This window comes from Silurus aristotelis, assembly GCF_946808225.1.
Source record: "Silurus aristotelis genome assembly, chromosome: 12".
In the NCBI taxonomy this organism is placed as follows: domain Eukaryota; kingdom Metazoa; phylum Chordata; class Actinopteri; order Siluriformes; family Siluridae; genus Silurus; species Silurus aristotelis.
The window spans coordinates 17,474,432-17,501,595 of NC_139585.1; the positions used below are offsets into that span (position 1 = coordinate 17,474,432).

Consider the following 27,164-nt stretch of genomic DNA (forward strand, 5'->3'; position numbering starts at 1 on the left):
GTTATAAACTGCGACTACCATTGTGATATAGATTGGAGCTGAATATACCTTTTTTATCAACATAAGCAGTCACTTAACTTTATGCAGTCAGTTATAATAAAAGCTTCCAAACACAAAAATATACTTCTCTATCTCACTGCAAACATCCTAATCAGCAAATTCCCAAAAGAACACAGTAACAGCTAGAAACACTGTAGTAGGGAAGATGGCACAGTGCTCTAGACAAAAAGCAATGAAACTTTCAGATTTACGTTAAAGTTTGTAGAAATGATGAGACCAGACACTGCCAGTTATAAAACAATTCATAGGTTTAATGTGAATACAAAAACAATAGAGCACACTGAGTATAATAAATCACACAGCCAGAAATACAAGATTTAAATTGTATTGAGGTAAGGTTTTTTATTATTATTATTCTGTTCCCTTTCACTAGTGGTTTAAACATCAATTCTACCATCACTTCACACTAAATTTGACACTTTGTCATATACATCAGTGTGTAGATTTATCAAACCACTAAAAATTACATTACCTACATAAGCCAGAAAACATTTCTATTACAAAACCCTCATCCAGCACTTGTTTTTTTTTGTTTTAGCCTTTATGTATGAAAATATGTCAAATTTTTAAAAAAGTAATTACAGCTATTTTTCAAATAATTTTTTGTTTTATTCTTAAGATTCAGTCTGCAACTGTCCAAATAGTAAATGTTTGTGCATATTGCTGGTATTATTAAAAAAAAATCCAAGTTAGTTGGAAAACATCTGCACAGACAATTATGTTATTGCTGTTATTCAGGTAGCCAAGACTGAACCTGTGAATATCAAATAAAACCTCAGTAGAATCATGCTTCTTTTCAAAGCCACTCAAGTTCTTTTTTTATTTTTTATATAATTTGTTATTAAATTGCTTGTAATGTGGCAGTGGTTTGCAATGTACTTTATACATTCTAATCTCCAAGTATTGCTTCATATATGGTCAAATTTCAACTTCAAAGTTAACGTGACTTTGATATTAAAGACAATAATGCATTAAGTCATTATAAGCATTTTTGGTCCCCTCATTGGCCCATCTGTTTGTATTTATCAGTTTTCAGTGACAAAACCAGGTCCTAGGCAGAGATCCTTTTCTCCAGTGTAGCTTTAAAGTCACCGATTGCACTGGGACATGATGCTAAAAGTTTGCCATTTCTGAAAGACAAATATTCACAGATCACAGCACTGTAATGGAGCTAATTTATTCATATATATAAGTTGAGAGATAAAGAATACTTTTGTCAATAGCTTTGCAAACACATATACTAACCGAGAGACAAAGATCTCTAGAATATTGGCCTGGTCCAAAGGGAAGTAGTCCTGCTCAACACAGTGCTTCAGAGTAAGTAGGTGACCAGGCAAGAGACACACTTTACTGGCCTTCTCTTCACCCTAAAGTACAAAGTATGGGATGTTAAACCATGCTAAATTATAGAATAATGATATGATTAACCTGAAGGACAGGAAGAAAACAATATACACTACAATCACTTTCTAGTTAATGGTACCTTTAAAAGCCCCAGTTTCACCAACAATGACAAGGTAAAAGTATAGGACTGAAACTGAGTGCTGGCCAACACCTTCTTCAACAAAGCATCTGTTTCACACAAGAGAGGACAGGTATAACAAACATCAAATATTTTACAATGATCATTTTCTTTTTTCTTTTTATTTTTAATAAAGCATTTTGCTCATACCAGCACTCTCTAAAACAACTTGCTTTACTTCTGGATCTTCTTTATACACTGAGGCTAACTGAAGAAAAATGTCTGCAATATCAGTAGCATTTGAAATTTCCACCTGAAACAACAGGGAACATGTTATGAACTTATACTGAATTCCATGAAATGGACCCCATAATGAACTTATTTAGCTTAATTGAAATAAATGAATTGTATGTACTTGTTGCTCAAAAAGCTGAACTCTCTTGGCACCAAGGTTAAGTAGTTTCTCTGACGTTGGGGACTGAAGGAAGGCCAAGAGATCAGAACTGTCTAATAAAACCTGTGTAGAGAAAATCATTTCACTCAGTGTTTGTGTAATGATGTGTAATGATAAGTCATCATTATTGTCCTTAATTCAGAATACTTAAATATAATTAATAATAATAAATCAAATAGGCAGTCTCTCACCTTTGATGGGCTTTCTTCATTTTTAAACCCATTAACACAGTTCTGCTCATCATCATCCTTTTCCTCTTCCTCTTCACCATCTTCGTCTACCTCTTCACCATCTTCGTCTTCTTCATCTTCCCCTTCATCATCACTATTAATTATGTAAATTGCGAGAGTGAAAATAATAAAAAGGTATTAAAATCTAATGGTTTCAGCACTAAACACATAACTGGACATTCTACATCTGACTGCTCAATCCTGATTAAATTACTTTTTTTTTTATTTAAGAGAAAAAGAAATAGAAGAAGCCCAAGAAAAAAATGTATGCAGATCATTCATGTCATTTGTGACATCCTTTAAGCCATCTAGTAGCTGTCTAGTAGCCTTTGCTATTTTTTTTCCTGTAGCTAGTAAAACATCAGAATACCTGAGCGAACCGAGCACATCCCCCATGCCCATATTTTCCATGGCCTCTTTGAGAGCTTCACAGCCATCTTCCCCCAGGCAGTTTCCTGTCCAAACAACAAGTAACTGTTCAGTTCAGCAATTCTTTTCAGAATTTTTAAGTCACTACCTGAACACCAGTAGTTTAGATATAATGCTTGAAATTCATGATTTCTAATCAGGTTTTATAGCCAATTAGCACTGGATGTTGTAAGCGGAATTACCTCATCAATCGTTTTTTTTTATTTTTTTTATTCTGAATTTAAAGTACATGTTCATTTATGAGTCAGTGAATCACATCTATAACATCCATAACTCTTTCTATTTCTATTTCACACTGTTAACACGACACCAAAGTTACCATTGAGGTCTAGTTTCTCCATATCCGCTTTGTCCCGTATAGCCCTGGCAACAACCAGAGCTGCAGCTTCGTAAATCTCTCCAAATGATAGATTCAGCTCCTGCAACCATGGGAACCATGAGTACCATGAGTACATGAGTGCACCGATTGCAATTTAAACTTTAGAAAGGTTTTAAATTACATTGGACATACTTCTGAATATAATGTTGTTATAACATTATAATGTTCTTGAAATCTAGTTATACATTGCGATTTCTGTGCTACCTAAAGCGTAGTAATGGCACTGTAACATTTTTTTCTTTTCTGATATCAAAAATTTAGTATCTGCCAATCGTTTCTATATTGTTTTCTTCATACACTGTTTTTATTAATTGAAACACTTTAAATGTCAGTTAAAAAATTAACCATTGACCATTTGTTCCAGTAGCCAATATTTTTTTCCCCCAAATACCGTAATTTCCAGACTATTAAGCGCACCCAAATATAAGCCGCACCCACTGAATTTGGCAAAGATTTTTATTTTGAACATAAATAAGCCGCACCTGTCTATAAGCCGCATTGAAACTAATGAACTTTACACAGGCTTTAACGAAAGACAGTGTCTGTTACACGGCTTGTATCTAAACAGTAGCCTACCAAGAAAGTCATTGTTTGCTGTCTTCCTCCTTTCTTTCACAACAATTTCTCTCGGGAGTTTTTCTTTTGGCATCGTCGTGCGTTTAAAAATCACTATCGGTGAAGCTTTTCTCCTGATGCCGTGCAGCTCAGAACACAGGTGAAGTGTGTTTTTTCATGCCCGGTTGTTTTCAGCGTGACGAATGATTCTCCTTTCCTGTTGACAGTCCGAGTGAGCGGCAGGTCAAACGTCAGAGGAACATCATTCATATTTATGATGTGGTGCGGCCCGATTCAGTGGGAGCGCATCTGATTTATTATAAAGAGTTTCATTGGTTCACCTTAAAACCATTCGGCAATTTCATTGGTCTAATGTTATGGGGCTCAGTTTTTTGTCTTGAAGCTTGTGAAACCGCTTCGTTGTTTAAGTGGTTCAAGGCGTGGAAAAAAAAGTAGCGGCTTATAGTTCGGAAAATAAGGTATATAATTTGAGTGCAAAAAAAAACGACTGGATATCCGAACACTACCGTCTCTTTCCCCACATATTCATGATGATGTCTACATAAACCAGAATAACCCTCTGGTCCTTGAACTTCTTATAATACAATCAAACTTCAGATTTTCCAGTTTTAAAGAATTGCAGTGAAGTACAGCATTCAGTCACTTTCGCTACAATCAATTAAACAAATATCACTAAACTAAAGTTCTCAAATAGCAGATAGTTAATTTAACTGATTACTTTTACTAACCTTAAGAACAGGTAGTCCTTTTAGTGCTGCTGTTATAGCAATAGCACCTTCAGAGCGCACCAGACAATCTCCAAAATTTATGACTTGAACTTTGCTCAAATGCCTGAGGGCCTGGGGAAAAAAAACCCAAAAAAAAAACATAAAACACAAATGCAATTTTATAATCAAAAGATTTATTGTAATTGTCTCACGAAATCAGTTGTTGAAGTGTGATAATTGTGTTACATAATTAACTTTCAATTCTTGAATTAAAAATTTTGTCCAGTTGATGAAAACCGATAATGAAACTGCTCGGTTCATTGCTGCTACTTTACACAATAAATGCATCTCTGAAAACTGACTATAAACTAAATAATATTTTTTAATAGATTTTACTTGCTGGATGCAAAGTGTGGTAACTCAGTCGTTAAGATGGACTTCTGATCAGAAAGGCGTGAGTTAAAATCCCACCACTACTAACCTGCCACTGCTGGGCCCTTGAGCAAGGCCCTTAACCCACAATTGCTCAGCTGTATGAACGAGGTAATTGTAAGACGCTCTTGATAAGGGCATCTGCCAAATGGCGTAGAATTAAATGTAAAGTGTGTTGTCAGCCAGAAAGTGAATCATACCTGGGCCATGGCTACTGCACCTCTCTTGGTAAACGTATTGTCATTAAGGTTAAGAACACGCAGATTGGGATTGTGTTGCACTGCAGTGGCTAAAGCTGTAATCCCTGGGTGGTTGATCCCATTCTGTGGCATGTGAATCTCCTCCAGGCTTCCAACTAACTGTACAAGATAAATTCACAAAGTCACAATAAACGTATTGCCATGATTATAGTGATGTCAGAGAAAAAGAGTAGATGTAAAAGTTATTTCATTACCTTAAATGCTCGGGAAAGTGCAATTGTGCCATCGTTCTCGAGTCTATTACGTCCTGCTACAAAGACTTTTAGCTTTAGAGGTGAGCCAGCAGCATGTGATGACTTGTAGCATTCAGTCAGTGCAGAGGCCAAGATCTAGAAACAATGGATATTGTTTTAAGTGATGTTGAAATGATATCAATAAAATTGTGGCTATCTTTTAAACTACTTAACTACCACTTACAGTGCCTCCTCCAATGCCCATGCCACAGTTATTCAGCCTGAGTTCCTGCAGTGTATAGCAAACCGGACTCTTGAGGAGGGCCTCAATGCCCTTTACTCCATCAGGTCCAAATGCATTGTCACTCAAGTCCAGTTCAGTAAGCCTGGCCCCTGACATCATCAAGGCACTGCCCAGTGATTTCTAAATGATTAGGTTATGAAATTAGATATCATGGACACTGAATGAAATGGCATACAGTTAATACCACTCAAGAATAATGACTCACCAGGGCAGATGGAATTTCAGAGCGAACACGACCCGTAAACATGTCACTCCAGTAGCATCGCTTTGCAAAAAAAAAAAAAAATCAAATGGTAAACAAAACCTGTAATACAGACACTCAGACTCACTCAGTTTTAGTAAACACTTTATTCTGGTTAGGGCCATGACAGTTCTGGAGCCTGTCCTAGAGACCTTGAGCATCAAGCAAGGATAAACATACACACACACACACACACACACACACACACACACACACACACACATATGCACACACACACACACACACACATATGCATACACACATGTTAACTTACCTGCAGATCCTTTTTTGTCTCGAGAGCCTTTGAGATGGCCTTTGCCGCTTCAACACCAACAGTGTTTCCCTCAAGCCGCAATGCCTTCATGTTCTGGAACTGTTCCATCTCCTGCACTATATTTTCCACTATAGACAGAACAAACATCACCCAGTTACTGCATAAAGTTTCGTGCCTCCTAACCCGCAGGGTACGGAGAGACAAATCATTTTCCTACCAGACTGAGCATCGTTTAGTTTCAGGCCCTGACCCTTGTAGCTGAGCTCTTCTCCAACATGGGTCTTGGCCAGAGCCTCTGTAAGCTGATCAATGTCTTCTGAAGCCATCCGATGAATTGTTCCCTTATAACAATGGAAGACACACACACACACACACACACACACACACACAAAATAAAGGTTTTCCTATTCTTAAATAAATAGGGTTAGACAAAATTTGGTTGACCACAATATATTCCTCTATTCTCTAAAGACTAGACCGTGTTCGCCCTCAAATAAATAATAAATACATAAATATATATACAGTTAATCTACCTGAAGAAGGAAACAATTGTCCACTAGCTAAACTTGTGTATAATTATGTAATAAATAGACCCACAGATCAATCTGAACCTCAATGTAACCAACTATAAACATTTACCCTCCTGCACTAGTAGCAAGTTAAATTCCCGCACTTTCTGCAGCTGATATTTAAATAAAAGTTGAACTAGCCGATGCGGCTAACCAGCACTGTCCGTGTTCTCACAAACCCATAATCCAGCTTCATTCATCCGGGTATCACTGCTTCCTCAACTAATAAGTCGAGAGAAGATTTGAACAGAACTACAGAACTGTTCGGTGTGTAGTTTCCATTCATCTCCATTACCGACGTAAACCGAGCTCAACTAAGATACGCTTGTTTTAGGCGCTCATCGTGCAAATGATTTAGAAAATATAGCTAAACTGTTAGCAATACAAATTAATCTTCCCTCGTAATTGAAACATTTTAGACTTTAATAACCGGGTATTAAATTCACCTTGCAGAGTTTCACGCTTAAAATCTCGAAGCACTTCAAGCCCCTGACACTAAAGATTTCCTCCACAACATGGGCACATGGGGAGTCTTTCGTTTGCCGGTTCCTGAACTTTCCAAAGTAAAAGTCTAATTTAAACCGTAGATAAAGCCACCATGCGAAAACAAATATCATAGTAAAAAAACAGGGACTGTGTATGTATTTTAATATGTACTGGAATATAGAGGGGTTACTAATAATTAAAAAAGCAGTGCATGTAGTATTTATACGTTAAAACGGTTACGTACATTCAAGACTTTTAATTTAGAAAACGCTCTAAACCTTCAAAGTGCAATCTTCTTGTTGTAAATCCCCAGATATACTCGCACTAATTTTTTCTGCGGTGACTCACCCGAGTTTCAGTTGTTCGAGAATAAATACTGATAATGTAATTTTAGTAACTAAACGTTTAATAATTAAACGAGATCAGCGGGACCCAAGTTTCATAGATTTTTGTACGGGTGTTGTGAGGTACATATCTGTCCCTGCCCCAGTGGCCTAATGGATAAGGCACTGGCCTCCTAAGCCAGGGATTGTGGGTTCGAGTCCCATCTGGGGTGATTCCAGTTTTCTTTAATTCACCATTGCACCATCTCAAAGAAACCGGTTTCTAGATCTGTTATAACCACAAGCGTGAATTCACGGCAGACTGAATCAGTCAGAACGACGACACTAACCGTCATTTATAACTTATTCTCATCTAATGAACTTATTAGTAGACTGTATTGAGGTAGTAATCAGACCCATTCATTATTTTTTTTAATTTGTCACATTATTATTGTTATTCTAAAATGAATAGTATTGTCATTCATTTAAAAAAATAAATAAATTTGTACACTTTGAAAGTTTTATAAATGTAATATAGACTTTAAATAAAAAGTATAATCAGTTTCTATATATTTTGCAGTTATTAATTTTTTTTAAGAACAGTATTTGACTTTAAAATAATAAATATACTAGATGATCCAGAAAAAAGGGAATGTATGTATTCAGTAATTACACTACAATTGATGGTACTTGGCAGACACTCTTATCCAGAGCAACTTACACTTATTTTTTTATTTATAAAACTGAGCAGTTATGGGGTATAAGAAGACTTTCTCGGGGGCCCAGAAACAGTTGGTAGGAGCAGTAGGAGCACCATCAGATCCTAAGGCCATTGACTTAACCAGTAAGCTACCACCTTTTTTTTTTTACCACATTTTGTCCATGCAAACTTCAGAATTAATTTGTAATTGTAATGAAATAGTTGTTTTTTTTCATAGTTCACTTGACTAATTTGACTTATATTAGTGGTTTTGACTATTATTAATTTACTTTAAGTTAACACAATACCATAGAACAGCAGTACAAAGTATCAGTTATCATTTTTAATAAATCCTCAGAAGACCTTAATCTCTGGGTAATTGTCTGTTTATGACTTAGTCCAAGAACAACAAGCTCTCTCTGGTGACCAAAGACTTCAAGTGAAGTCTTACTACTATGGGAGAGGGTTGGGATATATATATATATATATATATATATATATATATATATATATATATATATATATATATATATATATATATATATATATATATATTGACATCCAACATCTGAAATAGCAAAAATATTTGAATTATTATTATTTGAATATTAGTGAATTATACAATAAAGCAAATAACATGTTTTAATAACACAACCAATATATTTGGTCTGTATAAACCTCTTATTTTAAGTAGGTTTAACTTGTCTAATAAATACACCGCGGCTAGCGATTGTGGTCGTAAAGTCGAACGGTCGTAAATTGCATAGGTCGTAAGTCGAGATATATATATATATATATATATATATATATATATATATATATATATATATATATATATATATATATATATGTATATATACGTGTAATCTAAGAGAAAAAACTGAGAGAAAAAACTGTACGTACACACGCACACAGTATAATCTGCAGTTTGCAGGGAAGGGGAAAGCATGCAGTACGGTGCCATAGATCAGTTTTACGCGCGCGCTTGACTGTTGCTGTGAGTCTGCGCAGTGTAGGACGGCGGGTAGGATGACTGGAATCAGGCTTCAGCGTTGCCAGATTGGGTAGATTTCAGCAGTTTTTTTTTATGTCAAACGAGTCCCAACACTTTTTCCACCATGGGCAAGTTTCACCATTTTTTCCACGGGCAGGGGGTGGTGTCACATGCATAACAATACACTAGTGTGCATATTAAATTACTATTATATTTAATTGGAATTATTAATTGCATCAATACATATACAATGAAAAGGTAACTTAACTCACAATAATGCAAAATCAGTGAGACCTTCATTTATCTACGCATAAATAAAACTGTGACTGAAATAAGTGCGGGAAAGTGCCATAGGCGGATATGGTCAATTTAAAAATAAATCAATTAATAAAACACCGTGCAAAACTCAATAATATGGAAATTAAATATTTTTTTGTGTCCCTTTCGTTGCGGCCCAATGCTAGATACCGGTCCGCGGCATGGTGGTTGGAGAGCCCTGAAGCAGAGAACTGAAGAACGCTTTACCGATAAAAACCGATTGTTAATTGAAGCTTGCATATTTAATGATACCGTCACCGGTGCCACCCAAATGAGGATTGGATCCCTTCTGAATCCGGTTCCTCTCAAGGTGTCCTCCTCGTAGCATCGCAGGAGGTTTTCCTTGGCACGTTCGCCACTGGCTTGCCCATCAGGGATAAACGTTTAAGGAACAAACTTCTAGACAATAAACATAAACATTCCAATTTCATAACCTTTTTAACAGAAAGCTGTTAAACCTTTCATAACCTTTTTACAGAAAGCTGCGTTGGAAGAATGTTTATTGTTAAAAGCGCTATCCAAATAAAGTGAATTGAGTTACTCGTTCATCGACAGGTGAACGAGTAACTCACGGCTCTTCATCTGGCAACCCCGGTGAAGAGCCGTTTAGGGCAGCGGGCAGCGACGCCACAGTCAGACTGATACAGGGCGGGAGAGGGAGCTGGAGCAGGAGCCGGTTATTCTATTAGCATATCCGTTATTGCTGTTAAAATATCCCGGTCATTTACAGAGTAGATCAACACCAATCATTTATTGCCTAATGGCTACGGCTACTACGGATAAAGGAAAGCCGGTACATTGGGATGTAACTGAAAGCGCACCTAGTTTAGCACACAGCAACCTAAACAACAACAACAATAATAATAACAACAATAACAAAGACAGCGAAGGAAGTGAAGGAACCACGACACCCACGTCTACATCAATCGACACGAGCGGCACAGAAAGCAGTGTACCGGGGAACGGAGCTGGGATCAGCAACACAGGAAGCGCGGACGGGAAATGGGTCCGGCTTAATGTCGGCGGTACCGTGTTCTTAACGACGCGTCAGACACTGCTCAAAGAGCAAACATCCTTCCTGTACCGACTGTGCCAGCAGCAGGACCTGCATTCTGACACGGTAAGACGACTGTCGGCCTTAATCTGTTTGTAGAAAGAGTTATTGGCTGCATTGCCTATTGCATCCAGACTGGACGAGGAGCCGAGCAGCGGTCCTGAGTCAGATGATGGAGTGCAGAGCTCGTGCAGCATCCCAAACCCTCAGCATCTCACACAGCTTATATCATCCTTCTCTTTTTTGTCATCCACTCACATCTCCTGTCTTGCTGCCGAAACTAACAATGATTTGTGTTATTAACAAGGATTGTGTTTGTAGGTGTGCGTCTGTGTCCACACAAGGATAGGAATATCTCATTATTTTGACCTTGGGGTCCCCATTAGGAAAACTGGGACCATTTTTTCTTTTAATACAAAAAAGATTTTACTTGAAGCTTTCACAACGTAAAGCCCTCACAAGGTGTGTGTGTGTGTGTGTGTGTGTGTGTATGTGTGTGTGTGTGTGTGTAATCATTTTCTCTTGCTTCTGATTAGCAGCATCCTTCATAAATGTGCCTCCTGAGTTTTCACATATACTGTGAATTTCTTGCTGAAAAACAATTTTTTGTCATTTTAAAGGTTCAAGCAAGCCGGTCCCCATGCTGTTACATTGTCCACCATTTTTGTAATTTCTGTCATGTCACTCCTTCGTTTTCTCCTTTTTTTCACCTTTTCATATGCTTTCAGCATGTGCTCCTTTAGAGAGCATTCCTTGTTATACCCATGCATCCTGTTCAGCATTCCACAAACTGCTGCGTGCAATATTTCTCACTTGGCTGAAGTTCAAAAGACAGGGTTCAGTCTCCTGAGCACCAGGATGTTGATTATTGATTATTAAAGGTCTGTGGTAATGTAGTGGAGCTTCCACCTCTGGCTCTGTTGAAAGCAATACATTGTCCATGCTTTAGCATTTGTAATAAGATTAGAGGCTTGGTACATTGAAGACTACCAGGGATCAGTCCAAAAATACCAGTGAAGCCCTCTCGGTTCTATTCTTGGTTGTGTTTTTCAAGGATTTTTTTCTCCTCCTACTCCCCTGCTGGATATGCTCATGTAGGCTGTATTTGTTGTTTGTTAATAGGAATAAAGACTTATGTAATATAATGTGTACGATTTGCAATTTACTGGATGGTTCCTACTTCTGAGGACAGGGGACAGATGGTTATTTTCTGTTTTTGATTTCTTTCACCTGTGTGTGTTACTTAAGCAGAATTTTAAAATGTTCACCCTTTGACTAGCCTGTATGTTTTGACTGAGTGAGCTGTAGCTAAAAAAGCTTTTTCAGTCTTATTTTACCCTGAATTTTTAGAGCGAGAAAATGATTAGAACACAGAGTGGTAATGAAAGGATAGGAAGGGATAGATTAGTAAGAGGAATGCTTTTTAACATGCCATGTTGATATAAACAAGCCCTTTGTTTGTCTACCAGGTAGTTCCTTTGGGAGGCAGGGGGGTGGCTGTAGGGACATGGTCATGTTTCCATGTGCAAATGCAGGGAGGAACATTAAGACAGATCATATATTTTAATTCATTGTGTGATGGTCTTTTAAGGAATTAAATAAGCAAACAATCCTGTTTTGAATTTCTGCAGTGTGTGTTGGTTGCTCAGTTTAAGGACTACAAATTGGTCCAACTGACTAATACAGTGAGGGCGTCTTGCACAGGTGCTTTTATGCCTACTGTCAAGTCGAGTCAAATCTATGTTAGAGGGCCTTGGCTGTTCTTGAGACTGTCTTTGCCTAGTTACAAGCCTTTCCTCTTGCATCTTGATATGTGATGCACAATTGAATCTACAAAAGATACATTTAAAGTAGCCAACAATTACAAAGGGGCATGTTTAACTACTGATGTATCTCTTACAGTAGTGCCACAGTTAAATTTTGGAGCATTTCCTTGTTTTAGGGCTAGGAAATCCCCTGCTGTTGATACAGTCTATTAGCTCCATCACTGATTCCTACAGAAGGAAGCATGTTTTTTTTAGAATAGGATATTAGCGTTCATCAAATGTGAGAAACAAATAGGAAAAAGCAAGAAATGATGGGTGAAATTATGTTTTATTGTTTTGTCAAATAAAACTGCAGCACTCCTGTGTTTTTTAGCAGATAGCACACACATAACACAACATCTCTTTGCTGACAGTGGGACATTGATGTGTTCCATAGAGGTTTAAGTGCACCGAATTACATGAACTAATATATAAATTCCATGAAACTGTAATGTGATATTGATTCTTGTTAATTTTTATATTATAATAACTAAATAAATATTCAATTAACCAAGATTAAATCATAATTCATTCATTGTGTGTAGCCCAAATAATTACACTGCTTACATCTAAAAGACCTATAAGAATTCGATATTTTATAATTTGTAATTTCTTTTTTATACAGTGTATAGTATTAGATCCTTCTTCTTCTTCTTCTTCTTCTTCTTCTTCTTCTTCTTGTTCTTCTTCTTCTTTCTGCTTCTCCCATTAGGGGTCGCCACAGCGGATCATCCGTCTCCATGCCCCCTGTCCTCTACATCTGCCTCTGTCACACCAACTACCTGCATGTCTTCCCTCACCACATCCATAAACATCCTCCTTGGACTTCCTCTTTTCCTCCTTCCTGGTAGCTCCATCCTCAGCATTTTCCTACCGATATACCCCATGTCCCTCCTCTGCACTTGTCCAAACCATCTCAATCTCACCTCCCTCACCTTGTCTCCAAAACATTGTGTATAGTATTAGATTAAATACTTTAAATAAACTTTACTCCTGCTGGTGTCAGTTTGTGTATAAATATATAAACAATGCAGTAAATGATAATCACACATGTTTACTGAAGTTTGCATTATTTATTTTGATAGAAAATAATCAAAATCAAACTGACTGTCAATTTATACCTGTAGCCCTGTTACAACAGGGCTCCATCAGCAATTTAAATTCAAACTCAAACGATTTGAATATTAAATCAGAAAATAACAAAGAAATGAATGATTCATGTTTAATGCTATGTGCAGTGTTGCTTTAGGGGAAAAACACACTTTAATATGCAAACCAGAGGTTAGCGCATTAATACTGCCCCCGAGACTCAGAGAGTTGAAGAGTCTTTTAACACCACAAAAAAAGGTGCTCCATGCATCAGAATAATGCCAGGCTTGCCTTCTCTTTTTTGTAGTTTTTCCACTGACTTCATGTGGATGTAACATATAATAATCATAATAATCATCCAAAGTAATTTTAATGTTGAAAGACTGGTGCCCCAAATGCATAACCAGATATGAGAATATTTGTGAACACCCCAATAGACTTTTTCCTTGTTTTACATTTCTTAGATTTTTATTCCATCTTCCTATTTTCTTTTATTTTCTTCCGTTCTTTTTGTGTAATCATACATAAGACCAGCTAGTTTGATGTACTCTGCAAAGCATCATGTAGAGAACATCCTTATCTCTAAGCTAAGAAAATGTTCCCTGTAGAGCTCTTAAGGTTAATTCACTGTGGAGAGCAGCCCCTCGGCCATGCAAAACAATGACACTGACCATCCTAATTTAACATGAATCTGTAGCTATATACTTATATCATTATTTTTCATTGGTTCTCAGATGTACCATTTCTTCTCTTTTTTACTGGGCCTGATAAAGTGAGATGAAAGCATTATATAACTGAAAATCTAAGAATAATTTCTGACAGAGACTGAATTTTTGTGTAGGATGAAACAGGTGCCTATGTGATCGACAGAGACCCTACATACTTCGGCCCTATACTCAACTACCTCCGACATGGGAAACTGGTTTATAACAAGGAACTGGCTGAGGAAGGTTTGTTTGTGTTTTGCATGCAGATCTTTTGCAACACAATAAACTGCATCATAAATGAAAGTGGTAACATACAGAAGAGTCTGAAACACATTTAGGAATAAAAGAAGCATTTTAAGCAGACTAAAATACAATATTTTTTGTGTTAAACTTTTAGTGCAATCACAGGTGTCTTACATTATCTATTTCTACTAGATTTCACACCTAAAGTTCATTTTAAAACCTTAATTAATCTAAATCTATGGTTACAAAAGTACAAATGACATATTATTTCTTACGATTAACAGCCAAATAATGTTCTCATCTCTTAAAGTAAGTATAGCACCAGTTCCACAATCAACTTTTCACACAGAAACCAGGAACAAAACAGAATTTGTTGTCAAGTGTTGTCAAAAACGATTTTGCATATTTTGTGCAGAATTTTACATTCATGGCATCAGATTATCCAGCTATCTAGAGACACATATACTAGCGTGTATTAATTTGGTTAAATTCAGGATACATGAAATAATGATACATGCAATCACATGGTATGATTTACACTGTTGAAATGTTTGTTTGTAATTTCAGGTGTCTTGGAGGAGGCAGAGTTTTATAACATCACTCCACTGATTAAATTAATTAAAGAGAGGATTCTTGACCGAGACTGTAAAGCGTCTCAGGTAGTGATCACTCTATACCTTTCTACTTAGTCTCTCAACAGCCATATTCTCTTTCATATAATATCTAAAAAGTTGCTTTAAACCGCTTTCTTTATTACAATACAGCAAGTCAATATGATTTGAAAACTATGGTGTTCTTGAGCTTCAGTGAGATACTCTGTAAAATGTCAAAGTAATTCTGATGTCATATGAATAAGCTCAGATGTTAGATTATTTGGACAACATAAGACTTGAAAGGCTACGGGCTAATTTTTTACCTATAGTATTGTCCCAGTGCTAAAAAAAAAAACATGAGGAGCTTGAACATTGAAGATACGCCTTCATTTCTATTATTCTGCTGAGTGGTCAAGAGAAAAAAGAAGCAAAAAGAACCCCCTGTTTAAAGGAGAATAAGCTATGAAGAAGTCTTCAGAATTTCAAGTGACTCAAATGTGAATATTTTTCTTGCTGTAGCAACCCATAATCTCCCTCCCACTCAAATTTTATTTCACTATAGTATTATCAGTTTGTACACATACTCCTTTCATTTTATGTCCAGTACAGAGCCCAGCTTTGTTTTTTTTTTTTTACCTCTTTCTTTTTACCCACACTTAGCCTTACTTTTTTTTTTTTTTTTTTTTTTTTTACAGCAGGTACCCCCAAAGCATGTCTACAGGGTGTTGCAGTGTCAGGAAGAGGAGCTGACGCAAATGGTGTCCACAATGTCAGATGGCTGGAAGTTTGAGCAGGTCAGCGTGCGTGCCTGCCGAAAGCCACGGCCCGGACTGCTCTGGACTGTGGGTTCCTGATCCCAGTGTCCTGTTAACCCTTTCAGAATCCAGTCCAGTAACATATTTGACAAATAAAATTACACCTGCATGCCAAATGTGGTGTCACAGTTGCAAAAAGCCTCCTTGTTGCATTAATAACATACATCCATTAGATAGTAATCTGCTCAAAACTAAATCCTAATAAACAGTTATAATATTGGACCGAGGAATATCGCTCTAGATTTTTGCAATAAAAAAAAACAACAACATATTTTGCTTCTCTTGCTTTACCTTTTAATGGTATTGCAGATGGTGAATATCGGCTCCTCGTACAGCTATGGTACAGAGGACCAGGCTGAGTTCCTTTGTGTTGTGTCCAAAGAGCTGCACACATCTGGTGGGGGCCTGGGGACTGAGCAGAGCCACAAGAATAAGGTTGGAGAGCTCTTTTGTTCTCATAATTTTACTATTTTATATGGTAATTGAATGTTTTCAGCAGCATTGTCTGAAAGCCAAAGCCAGTTTCATTATTGGCATTGTCTAGTCTCTGTATATACTTTATTACATTTACACACTTTATCACTCCCCATCTTGCATTATAGTATCATTTTTCTTATATATATATATATATATATATATATATATATATATATATATATATATATATATATATATATATATAAGCACCCTTGCACAGAAAATGCATCACTTCTCTCAGAAAATTGTTGCAGTTGCAAATGTTTTGGTACTCACATGTTTGTTTGTTTTTTTTTGCTTGCATTGGAACAGCACAAAAAAAACAGAAAAAAGATTCAAATCTGATATAATTCCACACAGAACCCAAAGAAATGCACTGGACAAAATAATTGGCACACTTAACTTAATATTTGATAGCAACCCCTTTAAAAAAATAACTGAAATCAATCGCTTCCCGTAACCATGAATAAGTTTCCTATATCTCTTTACTGGAAATTTGGACCACTCTTCTTTTGCAAACTGCTTCAAAAAGCTGTACTTTTGTCTCATCTGTCTACAGTACAGTCTCCCAGAAGGATTGTGTCACATAAGTTTAGGCAAACTTCAGTCTTGCTCTTTTATGCCTTTGTGTCAGCAGTGGTGTCCTTCTGGGTCTCCTCCCATAGCGTCCCTTTTCATTCAGATAGGGACGGATAGTGCGAGCTGACACTGTTGTACCCTGTGTCTGCAGATCAGCTTGAATTGGTTTGGAAGTTAATCAGGGTTCTTTATCCACAATTCGAACAATCCTTCGTTGTAATTTTTCATTAATTTTGCTCTTCCGTCCACATCCAAGGAGGTTAGCTACAGTGCCATGGGCTGTAAACCTCTTGATGATATTACGCACAGTGGACACAGGAACATTAAGATCTATGGTGATGGACTTGTAGCCTTGAGATTGTCCATGTTTTTCCAAAATTTTTTCTCTCAAATCCACAGACAACTCTTTTCACGTCTTTCTTTTCTCCATGCTCAGTATGCCACACAACACTGCGTGAGTCAACTTTTCTCCATTTTAAGTGGTTGCAAGTGTGATTACTGTATTGCCCACCTGTTACTAGCCACAGGTGTGTCTAAATACAAATTACAGGAGCATCACATGCTTGAAAAGCAATTATTTAAATTTCTTTTTTTGTGCGAAATCTTATTAAGTTTGACTTCTCTGGGTCTGTGTTGTTGCAGTGCAAACAAAAGCAATAAGCTTGTGAATATCAAAACATTTGCAATTTTCTAAAAGAAGTGCTAAATTGTCTGACAGAATTACAAGGGTGCTAATATTTTTGGCATGACTGTGTGTGTGTGTGTGTGTGTGTGTGTGTGTGTGTGTGTGTGTGTGTGTGTATATATATATATATATATATATATAAAGCATGAACCATCTACCTTTTTAAAAATGTTCATATGATGTGCCATTCTTTTTTTTTTTTTTTTTTTTTTTTTTTTGTCGCCTGTGTGGTTGTTGTGTGGTCTGCTTGTTGAATGCCCATAATATGTCAAGGCATCAGACAATCAGATGGAGGAAGGAGAAAAAGAGGAGCAGGAAGAGGAAGATGAGAAGGAAAGAAATGCCACCCCAAATGAGTGGATTTAGAGATTAGGAGACTTGTGTCATTGTTCCAATCGCAGGAATAGGTGAGGATACCAAATCCAAGGTGTTTATTGGTGGTAGCTGTAGAAATCCCAACTGTAGTAAGAGGATGATAGAGTATTTTATTTCATTGCATCAAAACATTCTATTTAAAATGTTATAAAACACAAGCTAACAAAAAAATTGTCATTATGCGAGCGAAACAGAAGGCAGAAGCCGGAGTACAGCTCGCTCGGGTTTTATTGACCAGTACGAGAGAGAAAGATACACACAAGCTCAGACACACGCACACACACACACACAAGCACACACACACACACGCACACACACACACAGCAGTCCTTTGGTTGAGAGAGAGTCCGAGGTGTGCTTTGGGAAAAGCGTAGCTGACCCGAGATGCACGGGGAGGAGAAGCGCAGCCGGTACAGGATTCTGAAGTCCGAATATAATAACGAACGGGGAGTGAATGTGAGTGAGGGGTTTATGTAGGAGCGGGGTGGAGTGATGGAGTGATGATAAGCTTCAGGTGTACCTCGTGGTTAAACCTGGAGCGCTAGGGAGAGCGGCGGCATAGAGAGCCACCAAAGGGGGCGAGGCAGGTGGATCCCTGACATTACCCCCCCCCACGGAACCATGCTCCCAGCGGAGGTCCGAAACGGCGCGTAGCTCATCGCGGAGGCCAGAATCAGAGCGAAACCACCGGCGAAGTTCGGACCCAGGACGAAGGCCGGATCCAGAGAGGCACCTCCAGCGGCGACCGGGGACGGAGGGACGCCTGCAGCGGAGGCTGGAGACGGAGAGCCGTCTTCAGCGGAAGCGGAGAGACGTCTCCGGTGTAGGACAGGGACCAAGCTGTGCCCACAGCAGAATCCAGAGGCTGAGCTACCTTCACAGCGGAGACCAGAGACCGAGTGATGTCCGTAGTGGTGATCAGGGGCAGATTGACGCCCACCAGGGAGGTCTGGAGCGGAGTGATGTCCAGCACGGAGATCGGAGGCCGAGTGAAGCACTCGGTGGGCCCGGGAGCAGAAGAACGTCCACAGTGGTGTCCAGAGGCCGAGCAACGCCCACAGCGGGAACCAGAGGCCGCGCGTCACCCACGGCGGAGTCCCGAGGCCGTGCAAAGACCACCGCGGAGATGAGGGACAACGCGACCCCTTCGGCGGGTCTGTGAGCCATGACGACGCCTTCAGAGAAACTGGGAGGTGTGACTTTGCCCGGAGAAGAGCCCAGAGGTAAGACGTCTCCTGTAGAGGGACGCTGAGGCGTGACTTCGCCTTCAGATGGTCCAGGAGGTGTGGTTTCGCCTTCCGGGAGACTTGGGGCTGAGACGTCTTCGTCGGAGGGGTTCAGAGGCGAGGTGACGCAATTGAAGGAGCCCTTAGGTGAGACGTCGCCGACGGAGGAGTTCGGGGGCGAGACGTCGCCTTCAAGGGAGCACGGGAGCGAAACGTTGCCTTCAAGGGAGCCCACGAGCGGGACGTCACCGGCGAAGGAGTTTGGGGGCGAAACGTCGCCATCGGAGGAGCTCAGAGGCGAGACATCGGCATCAGAGGAGCTCGGAGGCGTGAAGTCGCCATCGGCGGAGCTCAGAGGCGAGACGTCGCCATCGTAGGAGCTCGGAGGCGAGACGTCGCCTTCGGAGGAGCTCGGAGGCGAGACGTCGCCATCGGAGTAGCTCGGAGGCCTGACGTCGTCTTCGGAGGAGCTCAAAGGCGTGACGTCGCGATCGGAGTAGCACGGAGGCGAGACGTCGCCATCGGAGGAGCTCGGAGGCAAGACGTCACCATAGGCGGAGCTTGGAGGCGAGACGTCGCCATCGGAGGAGCTCGGAGGCAAGACGTCGCCATCGGAGGAGCTCGGAGGCGAGACGTCGCCATCGGAGGAGCTCGGTAAAGTGGCTTCGCCTGGAGAGGAACCTTGTGACGTGGCCTCACCTCCAGGGCGACAGTGAGGTGAGCTGTCGCCTTCTGGGTGACCATGAGGTGAGCTGTCGCCTTCGGGGAGACCGTGAGGCGAGACGTCGCCTTCGGGGAGACCGTGAGGCGAGTCGTCGCCTTCGGGGAGACCGTGAGGCGGCGGTACGACGTCCCTTTCGCGGTCAGGCGGCGGTACGACGTCCTTTTCGCGGCCAGTCGACGGTGCGACGTCCCTTTCACGGCCAGGCGGCGGTGCGACGACCCCCTTGCGACCAGGCGGCGGTGCGACGACCCCCTTGCGACCAGGCGGCTGTTCGACGTCCCTTTCGTGGCCAGATGGCAGTGCAACCTCCCTTTCGCAGCCTTGGGGCTGAGCTGAGTGCACTGGGAAGCTCTGGGGCGGAACGGAGCTGTCCTGGAGGTCCTGAAGCGGAACAGAGTTAGCCTGGAGACCTTGGCGTGGAACTGAGCTCGCCTGGAGACCTTGGAGCTGAGAGGAGCTCTCGGGGACATGCCGGAGCTGAGAGGAGCTCTCTGGGACTCCCTGGAACGGAGAGGTGCTCTCGTGGACTTTCTGGGGCGGAGAGGAGCTCTCGTAGACTCTCTGGGGCGGAGCTGAGCTCTCCTGGCTGTCCTAGAGCGGAGCTGAGCTCTCCTGGAAACTTTGAGGCGGAGAGGTGCTCTCGGGGACACACTGGAGCGGAGAGGTGCTCTCAGGGACACTTACTGGAGCGGAGCTGGGCTCTCCTGGAGGTCCTTGAACAAGGCCGAGCTCTCTTCAGGACTCTGGAGCGAAGCCGGGCTCTCTTCAGGACTCTGGAGCGAAGCCGGGCTCTCTTCAGGACTATGGAGCGAAGCCAGGCTCTCTTCAGGACTATGGAGCGAAGCCAGGCTCTCTTCAGGACTATGGAGCGAAGCCAGGCTCTCTTCAGGACTATGGAGCGAAGCCGAGCTCTCGTCAGGACTCTGGAGCGAAGCCGAGCTCTCTTCAGGACTCTGGAGCGGAAAGGAGCTCTCTTCAGGATCCTGGAGCAGAAAGGAGCTCTCTTCAGGATCCTGGAGCAGAAAGGAGCTCTCCTGGCGACTCTGTGGCTGCGCGGCACGCCCGCGGGAACCATGAAACAGAGCGGCGCGCTTGTAGATGATCTGGGATAGTGCGGCCTGCTCGTAGGAATCCTGAGACAGCGTGGTGCGCTCATAGATGCTCTGAGACGGAGTGGTGCGCCCACGGGAGCTCCGTAACAGAGCAGCGCGCTTGTAGACCCCCTGGGATGGCGCTCTTCGAAGCTCGGTGACTGAGATGCGCACTTTTTGAAGCACTGGAACGGAGCGGGGAACGGAGCGGAATCAGAACCGAGGTGGTTGAAGTGTGGAGCCGTCACAGTCATCCCCAACATCCCCGTGAGAAGCTCCATAAAGCTGGTGCAGGTGTTGAACTCATTTCCCACCACGCTCCACATCTTACTGGCGAGAAAGAGAGCATCACTCGACAGGAGAGAGATGTGGAATCCGATCTTAGCTCTCTCCGTGCTGAACCGGCATGGATTCGCCTCCACGTACCGGCCGACGCTCCGTAGGAACACGGCCCACTCTGCCCTGTCACCGGAGAAGCGAGCGGGGAAATCCGTGACGGCAACGAGGGGGCGTGGCTCAACGATCCGCGCGACACGGCAGCGAGTTTCCGGGTTTTCCCGGAGGCGGAGCTTGGCTGCTGCTTCATCGCGGCAGAGCAAATCCCACCTCCGAGGTAGGGCTCGCACCGGGACCACGGCGATAATCAGGTCATGTCTCTTGTAGTGTTTTTTTTTTTATTTTATTTTTTATTATATCCTTTTCAGGAGGTTCGTTATTCTGTCATGGTGCGAGCGAAACAGAAGGCGGAAGCCGGAGTACAGCTCGCTCGGGTTTTATTGACCAGTACGAGAGAGAAAGATACACACAAGCTCAGACACACGCACACACACACACGCACACACACACACACACACAGCAGTCCTTTGGTTGAGAGAGAGTCCGAGGTGCACTTTGGGAAAAGCGTAGCTGACCCGAGATGCACGGGGAGGAGAAGCGCAGCCGGTACAGGATTCTGAAGTCCGAATGGAACGGATGAGAGGAATCCTGTGTGACAACCAGAACACGCAAACATACCCACACGCGAAGTCCAACACATATAATAACGAACGGGGAGTGAATGTGAGTGAGGGGTTTATGTAGGAGCAGGGGTGGAGTGATGATAAGCTTCAGGTGTACCTCGTTAGACCTGGAGCTTCAGAGAGAGTGGAGGCATGAGTGATGATGAGCTCCAGGTGTGCGTGGTTAAACCTGGAGCTCTAGGGAGAGCGGAGGCATAGAGAGCCACCAAAGGGGGCGTGGCAGGTGGATCCCTGACAAAAATACTGTTTTATGTTAATGAATAAGTTTAATCAATAAGGTTAATGTGCATTCTACAATGAACAGGCTGTTTATAGTCGCTTTATATACAACCCAATTTCCAAAAAGGTTGGTACATTGCGTAAAATCTAAATCAAAACAGAATGCAATTATTTGCAAATCTCTTAAACCCATATTTTTTGCAACAGAACGTAGAAAAAATAGAAAACATATCAAATGTTACTAAGATAATAAGTGCTACTAAAAAGAAACAGCAACAACAACAACACTTACTAATCTGCAACAAACTGTGTCTACAAGTTGTGGAACAATTTCAGAATAATGTTCCTCAATTTAAAATTGTCCAGATTTTAAATATCTCATCATCTAGAGTACATACTATCATCAGAATTGGATTGTGTGGATTATTGGATACATGTGACTATTAGATGCATGCAATTGGTAGCCACTGCATTAAAAACAAGCCTGATTCTATAATGAAAATCACTACATGGGCTCAGAAACAACTCCAGAAAACATTGTCTGTGAACAAACATTGTCCACAATTGCAGGTTAAAGCTCTGTCATGCAAAGAAGGAGCCATATGTGAACATGATCCAGAAATGCAGCTGTCTGCTGTGGGCCAAAGCTGAATAATTTTGAAAATAATGGATGTTGTGTCCTCTGTACTAAAGAGGAGAGACACTATATGGCTTGTCAGTTAGCACTAAATTCAAGAGCTTTTATCTCTGATGGTATGGGGTGCATTAGTTTTTATGAAATGGGCAGCTTGCACATCTGGAAAGGCACCACCAATACTAAAAGATATATACAGGTTTTAGTGCAACATACGTTTCCACCCACACCGTCTTTTTTAAGACCTTGCATATTTCAGCAAGATGATGCTAAATCATATACTGCATCTATTACAACAGCATTGCTTTGTAGTAAGAGAGTCCAGGTTCTGATCTAGACTGAATGACAGATGAATGACAAAGACAAGCCTGGACCGTTGAGCAGGTAAAATCCTGTTTCAGACATAAATGAGACAATTTTTCTCTCCTAAAACTACAGCAACTGATTACCAGATGTATACAGGCTGTTGTAAAAGAAGAGGGGATGCTACCTAACTTTTTTGAGGCATGTTGTGACCTTCAAATTCAAAACTACCTTATTTTCATAGTGTTCTACTGTGAGAAATTTATTGGTCTATGAGATTTGCAATCGTTGCATTTTGTTTATTTTTATTTTATTTTACAGTGTCCCAACTTTTTTGGAATAAGGGTGGTAGTCTTTATATATTCATTCACCTTTGATTACTGCTTTATCTAAAAAAAAAAAGGAAAAAGCGTAGAGGCAATCCTAGGAAAATGAATAAATACACACATTCATATAATCATTGACACCTGGAGCAAAGTTTCTGAGTAAATGTATTGACTGGCATATTTTTGTGAGCTGGGAGAAAACCACAATGACACAGGGAAAGATTATTTTGCTTATTTCATTATATTTTTGTCATTCAGAAAAATTAAGGTTAATATGAGTAATCAGAAATGCCACGAAGTTCAATTCAATTCACAATGAATTTTTTGGGTAGGATCTGGTGTGAATTAGCATATGTGGGAACTGGTGACTCTCACATTCTTTAATACAAGTATAATAATAAGGGTGCAATGAAATAGAATAGTCTAGACAACCTCGATTAGGAAACACCTAAGCTTGCTTGCAACAAAAGAGCACACATTTTCATATTTACACATTAATTTTATATTCTACTTATATATTTTATTAGCTTTATATTATATTCTACTTATTACATTTAGGGATGCACCGAAATGAAAATTCTTGGCCAAAACCGAAAAAGAGGAAAGCAAGGCCAAAAACCGAAACACCGAAAGAAATTATGCCAATTATTATTACCATTGCATTTATGGCTATGACTGTGTACTAACCTTACTAAAATCAAGGCATTTCAATTTTTGTTTTAAGGAATAAATCAATTACAAATTATGAAAATATTTATTTATAGCACATTGCAACAATGCACAGGATAAAATTAATTAAAATTCAAACCTAAATGTTTAACTTAAATGCACTCATGTGTACATTAAATAATAATGTACAGGCCCTCTGGCCTGCTGAATGGTTGTACAACTAAATATGTTCTTTCATAAAAACAAAGTGCATTCAGAACAAGTGCAACTGCTTAAAGATACAACAATACAACAATATTACTGGGAAACTTCCTTGCCTTTTTAAAAACGTCCACCAGTGCGCGTGCTCGGAGGGGTTTTGCTTTTCTGTGCTGCGTTCCCCTTCTATTCAGCATAGCGATCGGATGTTTGGATTTTAGGTGATAAATTAAACCCGACGTGGAGAAAGTCTTTGCAGACGCACTCCCTTTAGAAATTTCGGCATTACATGTTTAGCAAATCGCTTTCCGTGGGTCTTTTTCAGATATACTGAAATACGTCCACACCGCAGACAAGCACGTGCATGCAGCGGTTTCTGTTTGCGTCATCACAACAAACAAAAGTCTTTCGGCCGAAAACCGAAAATGCACTTTTGGGCCATTTTCGGCCGAAAACTTTCGGTGGCCGAATATTCGATGCATCCCTAATTACATTATTAATATTATTATTATTATTATTATTATTGATTCATATTTCCGAGTGCACTATGCATATTGACAGGGATGTTGCTGCAACATGAACATCAGATTTGTCCTGGTGCCATAAATTGTCATTTAGTCATTGTCATATTCATTTGCATCTCCACCTACAAAAACAGTTTTCCTCATTATCAGAATGCTTCAATTCAGCTGCTATTATTATAAATGTGGTACACATTCAGTTAATAAATCCCAGATGTTTATTCTCATGATATTTAATTTACCATTTTGCAGCTTTTCCAGATTCATGGATCCCGGATGTAGAGCGTGCACATTTTTTTTGTATTGCCATAATTATTTTTTTTAAATACTGAATTGTCTCTCTCAGTGATTAAGTGGAAAAACCAGCAACTGAAAAATAATAAGTATATGGAACTGTGTGTGAAGCATGTGTAAAAGTAAGTGTGCTACCAAAAGTGGACAAAGTATTACTGTTTAAGCAAAAGTTAATAGATCTTACTAACCTGTGACCAAAGGGCAAACAATTGTGGTATAACTCATGCCAACTTTAGTGTAATGAAACAGGGATAAAAAAAAAATAACCTGGGCCATTATTCAGCATTTCAGTTAATATTTATTTTCTATCATACCCTCATATCCAGAGTTGTGTTAAACATCTTGACGACATATACAAAATAATTCGTAAGTAAATAATATTTCTATTTTAACAATTAAATTAAATTAAATAAATGTAAAAAAAGTGGCTTGTGTTAATGTGAGTCTTGAGCATTGTTTAATTAACAGTAGACATGCTGTTATTCGTTATTATGAGTGAGACATGGATGCTGCACTGATACAGTGTTGCACTTGTTTGTCTAAAATTACAATCATACAATGTGATACACACCACAGGGTTTGATTACAATTATGATCCTACATTTTGATTATATAAACCTATTTTATTATAAATTAATTCCTTAGTTAAACCAGAAATTAAATTATTTTTGTTCTAAGAAAACAAACCCCCAAGCCAGCACAAAATCAAAAGAAGCATTTTCTGCCTCCTTTAGTTAGCTAAAGAAAATTGTATTTTGTTCATACTGTGGTTTGCTCAGCATGTGAATTACTCATTCAGTAGTGATATGAATATTTGTAAAAAAAAAATAATAATTTAAAGCAAGATTGAGACGTTTAAGTGTGTGAAGTGAGGAGTCCGTAGTTTCACCATTGAAAGGTTGCATTTTAAGCTCTTACAATGTAACAGTGATGTTACAATGACACACTTTCATACTTATCCTAAATGTTTAGCCAGGAGGCAATTCTAATCATAATCATTAAGGCCAGGGCATTAAGTTTGTACGAGTCTTTATATAGACAGCAATCAAATTTTGTATCGCAACACAACAAATGCTATGTTCCTTCTATCTTTTTTTTCAATTCAGTGTAGTTTATTTATTATTTTTCTTTTAAAATGTTTGAATTGTCCATTATAAATGTACCATTTGAAATAAAGCAAGGATGTGGTCCAACACACTATAATTGCATTTCAGGGGAAAAACTTGCTCAAGCATATTTTTTTCATTATTTTCATGATGGACTTGGATTTCAGCAAATGTTCTATTTGTTGAATACATATTGTTTATATTTCTGTTGTGGCCTGTACACCTGTATGGGTGGATCATTGCAAGTCATGGAGTAAAAGCCTAAAAGGGTTTGTTTTGTTTGTGTATATATTGATTCTTTTGGTAAAATGTATCATTCTGAGTGTTGAATATTAATTTCTATGATTGTTGTCTGTGATATTTGTAAGTGATAAACAGTAAAGGGCAAAGGAGTTCTTTCTCTGTCAAATGAAAATGGTTGTAAGTTTCCAGTTTTTACTTTGGATTGATCAACAAAACATGCAAATTCCTGCAATTTTCCAAACAACCAAACAGATGGCAGCAGGACACTGCATAAAATCCTTTTGATACATGTTCAGAAAATTAGAATGGAGAAAAGATTGTCCCAGTGGCTTTGACTGTGGCATTGTTGTTTGTGTCAGAAGCTAATTCAATTATTTCAGGAAATTACAATTTTGTGTTCTTTTCAAACTCCATTATCTAGCACAGACAATCATGCCACAGTCAAAATCACAGAGATCACGTCTTCCTATTTGATGGCTGTTTATTGCAATGATGATTGGCCAAGATTGGCATGAAAGAACTTGACTGGTATACACAGAACTCTGACCTCAACCCTACTAAACACCTTTGGGATAAATTGGAGTGCAGACTGCACGTTAGCCTCCTCCTTCTTCTAATATCTCTGAAGCTCTTTGTGACTGCACAGGGAATGTAGTTATTAAATGGAATAGAATTATCATGCATTTGGGAGCAATGGTGAGGTGGCCACAAACTGTCATATGGTGTTTTTTGTGGTAAAGACCACTACAATCTCAGGATACAAATGTTTTATCACAGGACAAAGATGTTCAGAAATCA

The 27,164-nt window shown here is 39.8% G+C and overlaps 2 protein-coding genes across 8 annotated transcripts; one reads left to right on the plus strand and one right to left on the minus strand.

Moving 5' to 3' along the window:
- Positions 1 to 290: 290 nt before the first annotated feature.
- rangap1b (Ran GTPase activating protein 1b) lies at positions 291 to 7,096 on the minus strand. Its single transcript, XM_083557717.1, has 16 exons — positions 6,997 to 7,096; positions 6,199 to 6,322; positions 5,982 to 6,109; positions 5,672 to 5,731; positions 5,407 to 5,586; positions 5,184 to 5,318; positions 4,930 to 5,088; positions 4,319 to 4,429; positions 2,955 to 3,054; positions 2,577 to 2,661; positions 2,168 to 2,300; positions 1,938 to 2,039; positions 1,733 to 1,835; positions 1,544 to 1,632; positions 1,306 to 1,427; positions 291 to 1,190 (listed from the first exon to the last, which is right to left on the minus strand). The coding sequence occupies exons 2-16, from the start codon at positions 6,305 to 6,307 to the stop codon at positions 1,112 to 1,114; spliced, it is 1,695 nt and encodes a 564-aa protein (XP_083413843.1). The 5' UTR covers positions 6,308 to 6,322; positions 6,997 to 7,096; the 3' UTR covers positions 291 to 1,111.
- Positions 7,097 to 9,683: 2,587 nt separating this feature from the next.
- On the plus strand, positions 9,684 to 26,538 carry kctd17 (potassium channel tetramerization domain containing 17). 7 transcript variants are annotated; one of them, XM_083555602.1, is made up of 7 exons: positions 9,684 to 10,491; positions 14,161 to 14,269; positions 14,837 to 14,928; positions 15,558 to 15,656; positions 15,987 to 16,112; positions 17,692 to 17,825; positions 24,976 to 26,538. In XM_083555602.1, exons 1-6 carry the CDS (start codon positions 10,132 to 10,134, stop codon positions 17,782 to 17,784), a joined length of 879 nt encoding a protein of 292 aa, XP_083411728.1. In that variant the 5' UTR covers positions 9,684 to 10,131; the 3' UTR covers positions 17,785 to 17,825; positions 24,976 to 26,538. The 7 variants fall into 7 exon arrangements, with proteins under 7 accessions (XP_083411728.1, XP_083411731.1, XP_083411730.1 ...); XM_083555601.1 differs by having other exon boundaries at positions 9,984 to 10,491; positions 15,561 to 15,704; XM_083555600.1 differs by having other exon boundaries at positions 9,985 to 10,491; positions 15,558 to 15,704.
- The last annotated feature ends 626 nt before the right edge of the window (positions 26,539 to 27,164 follow it).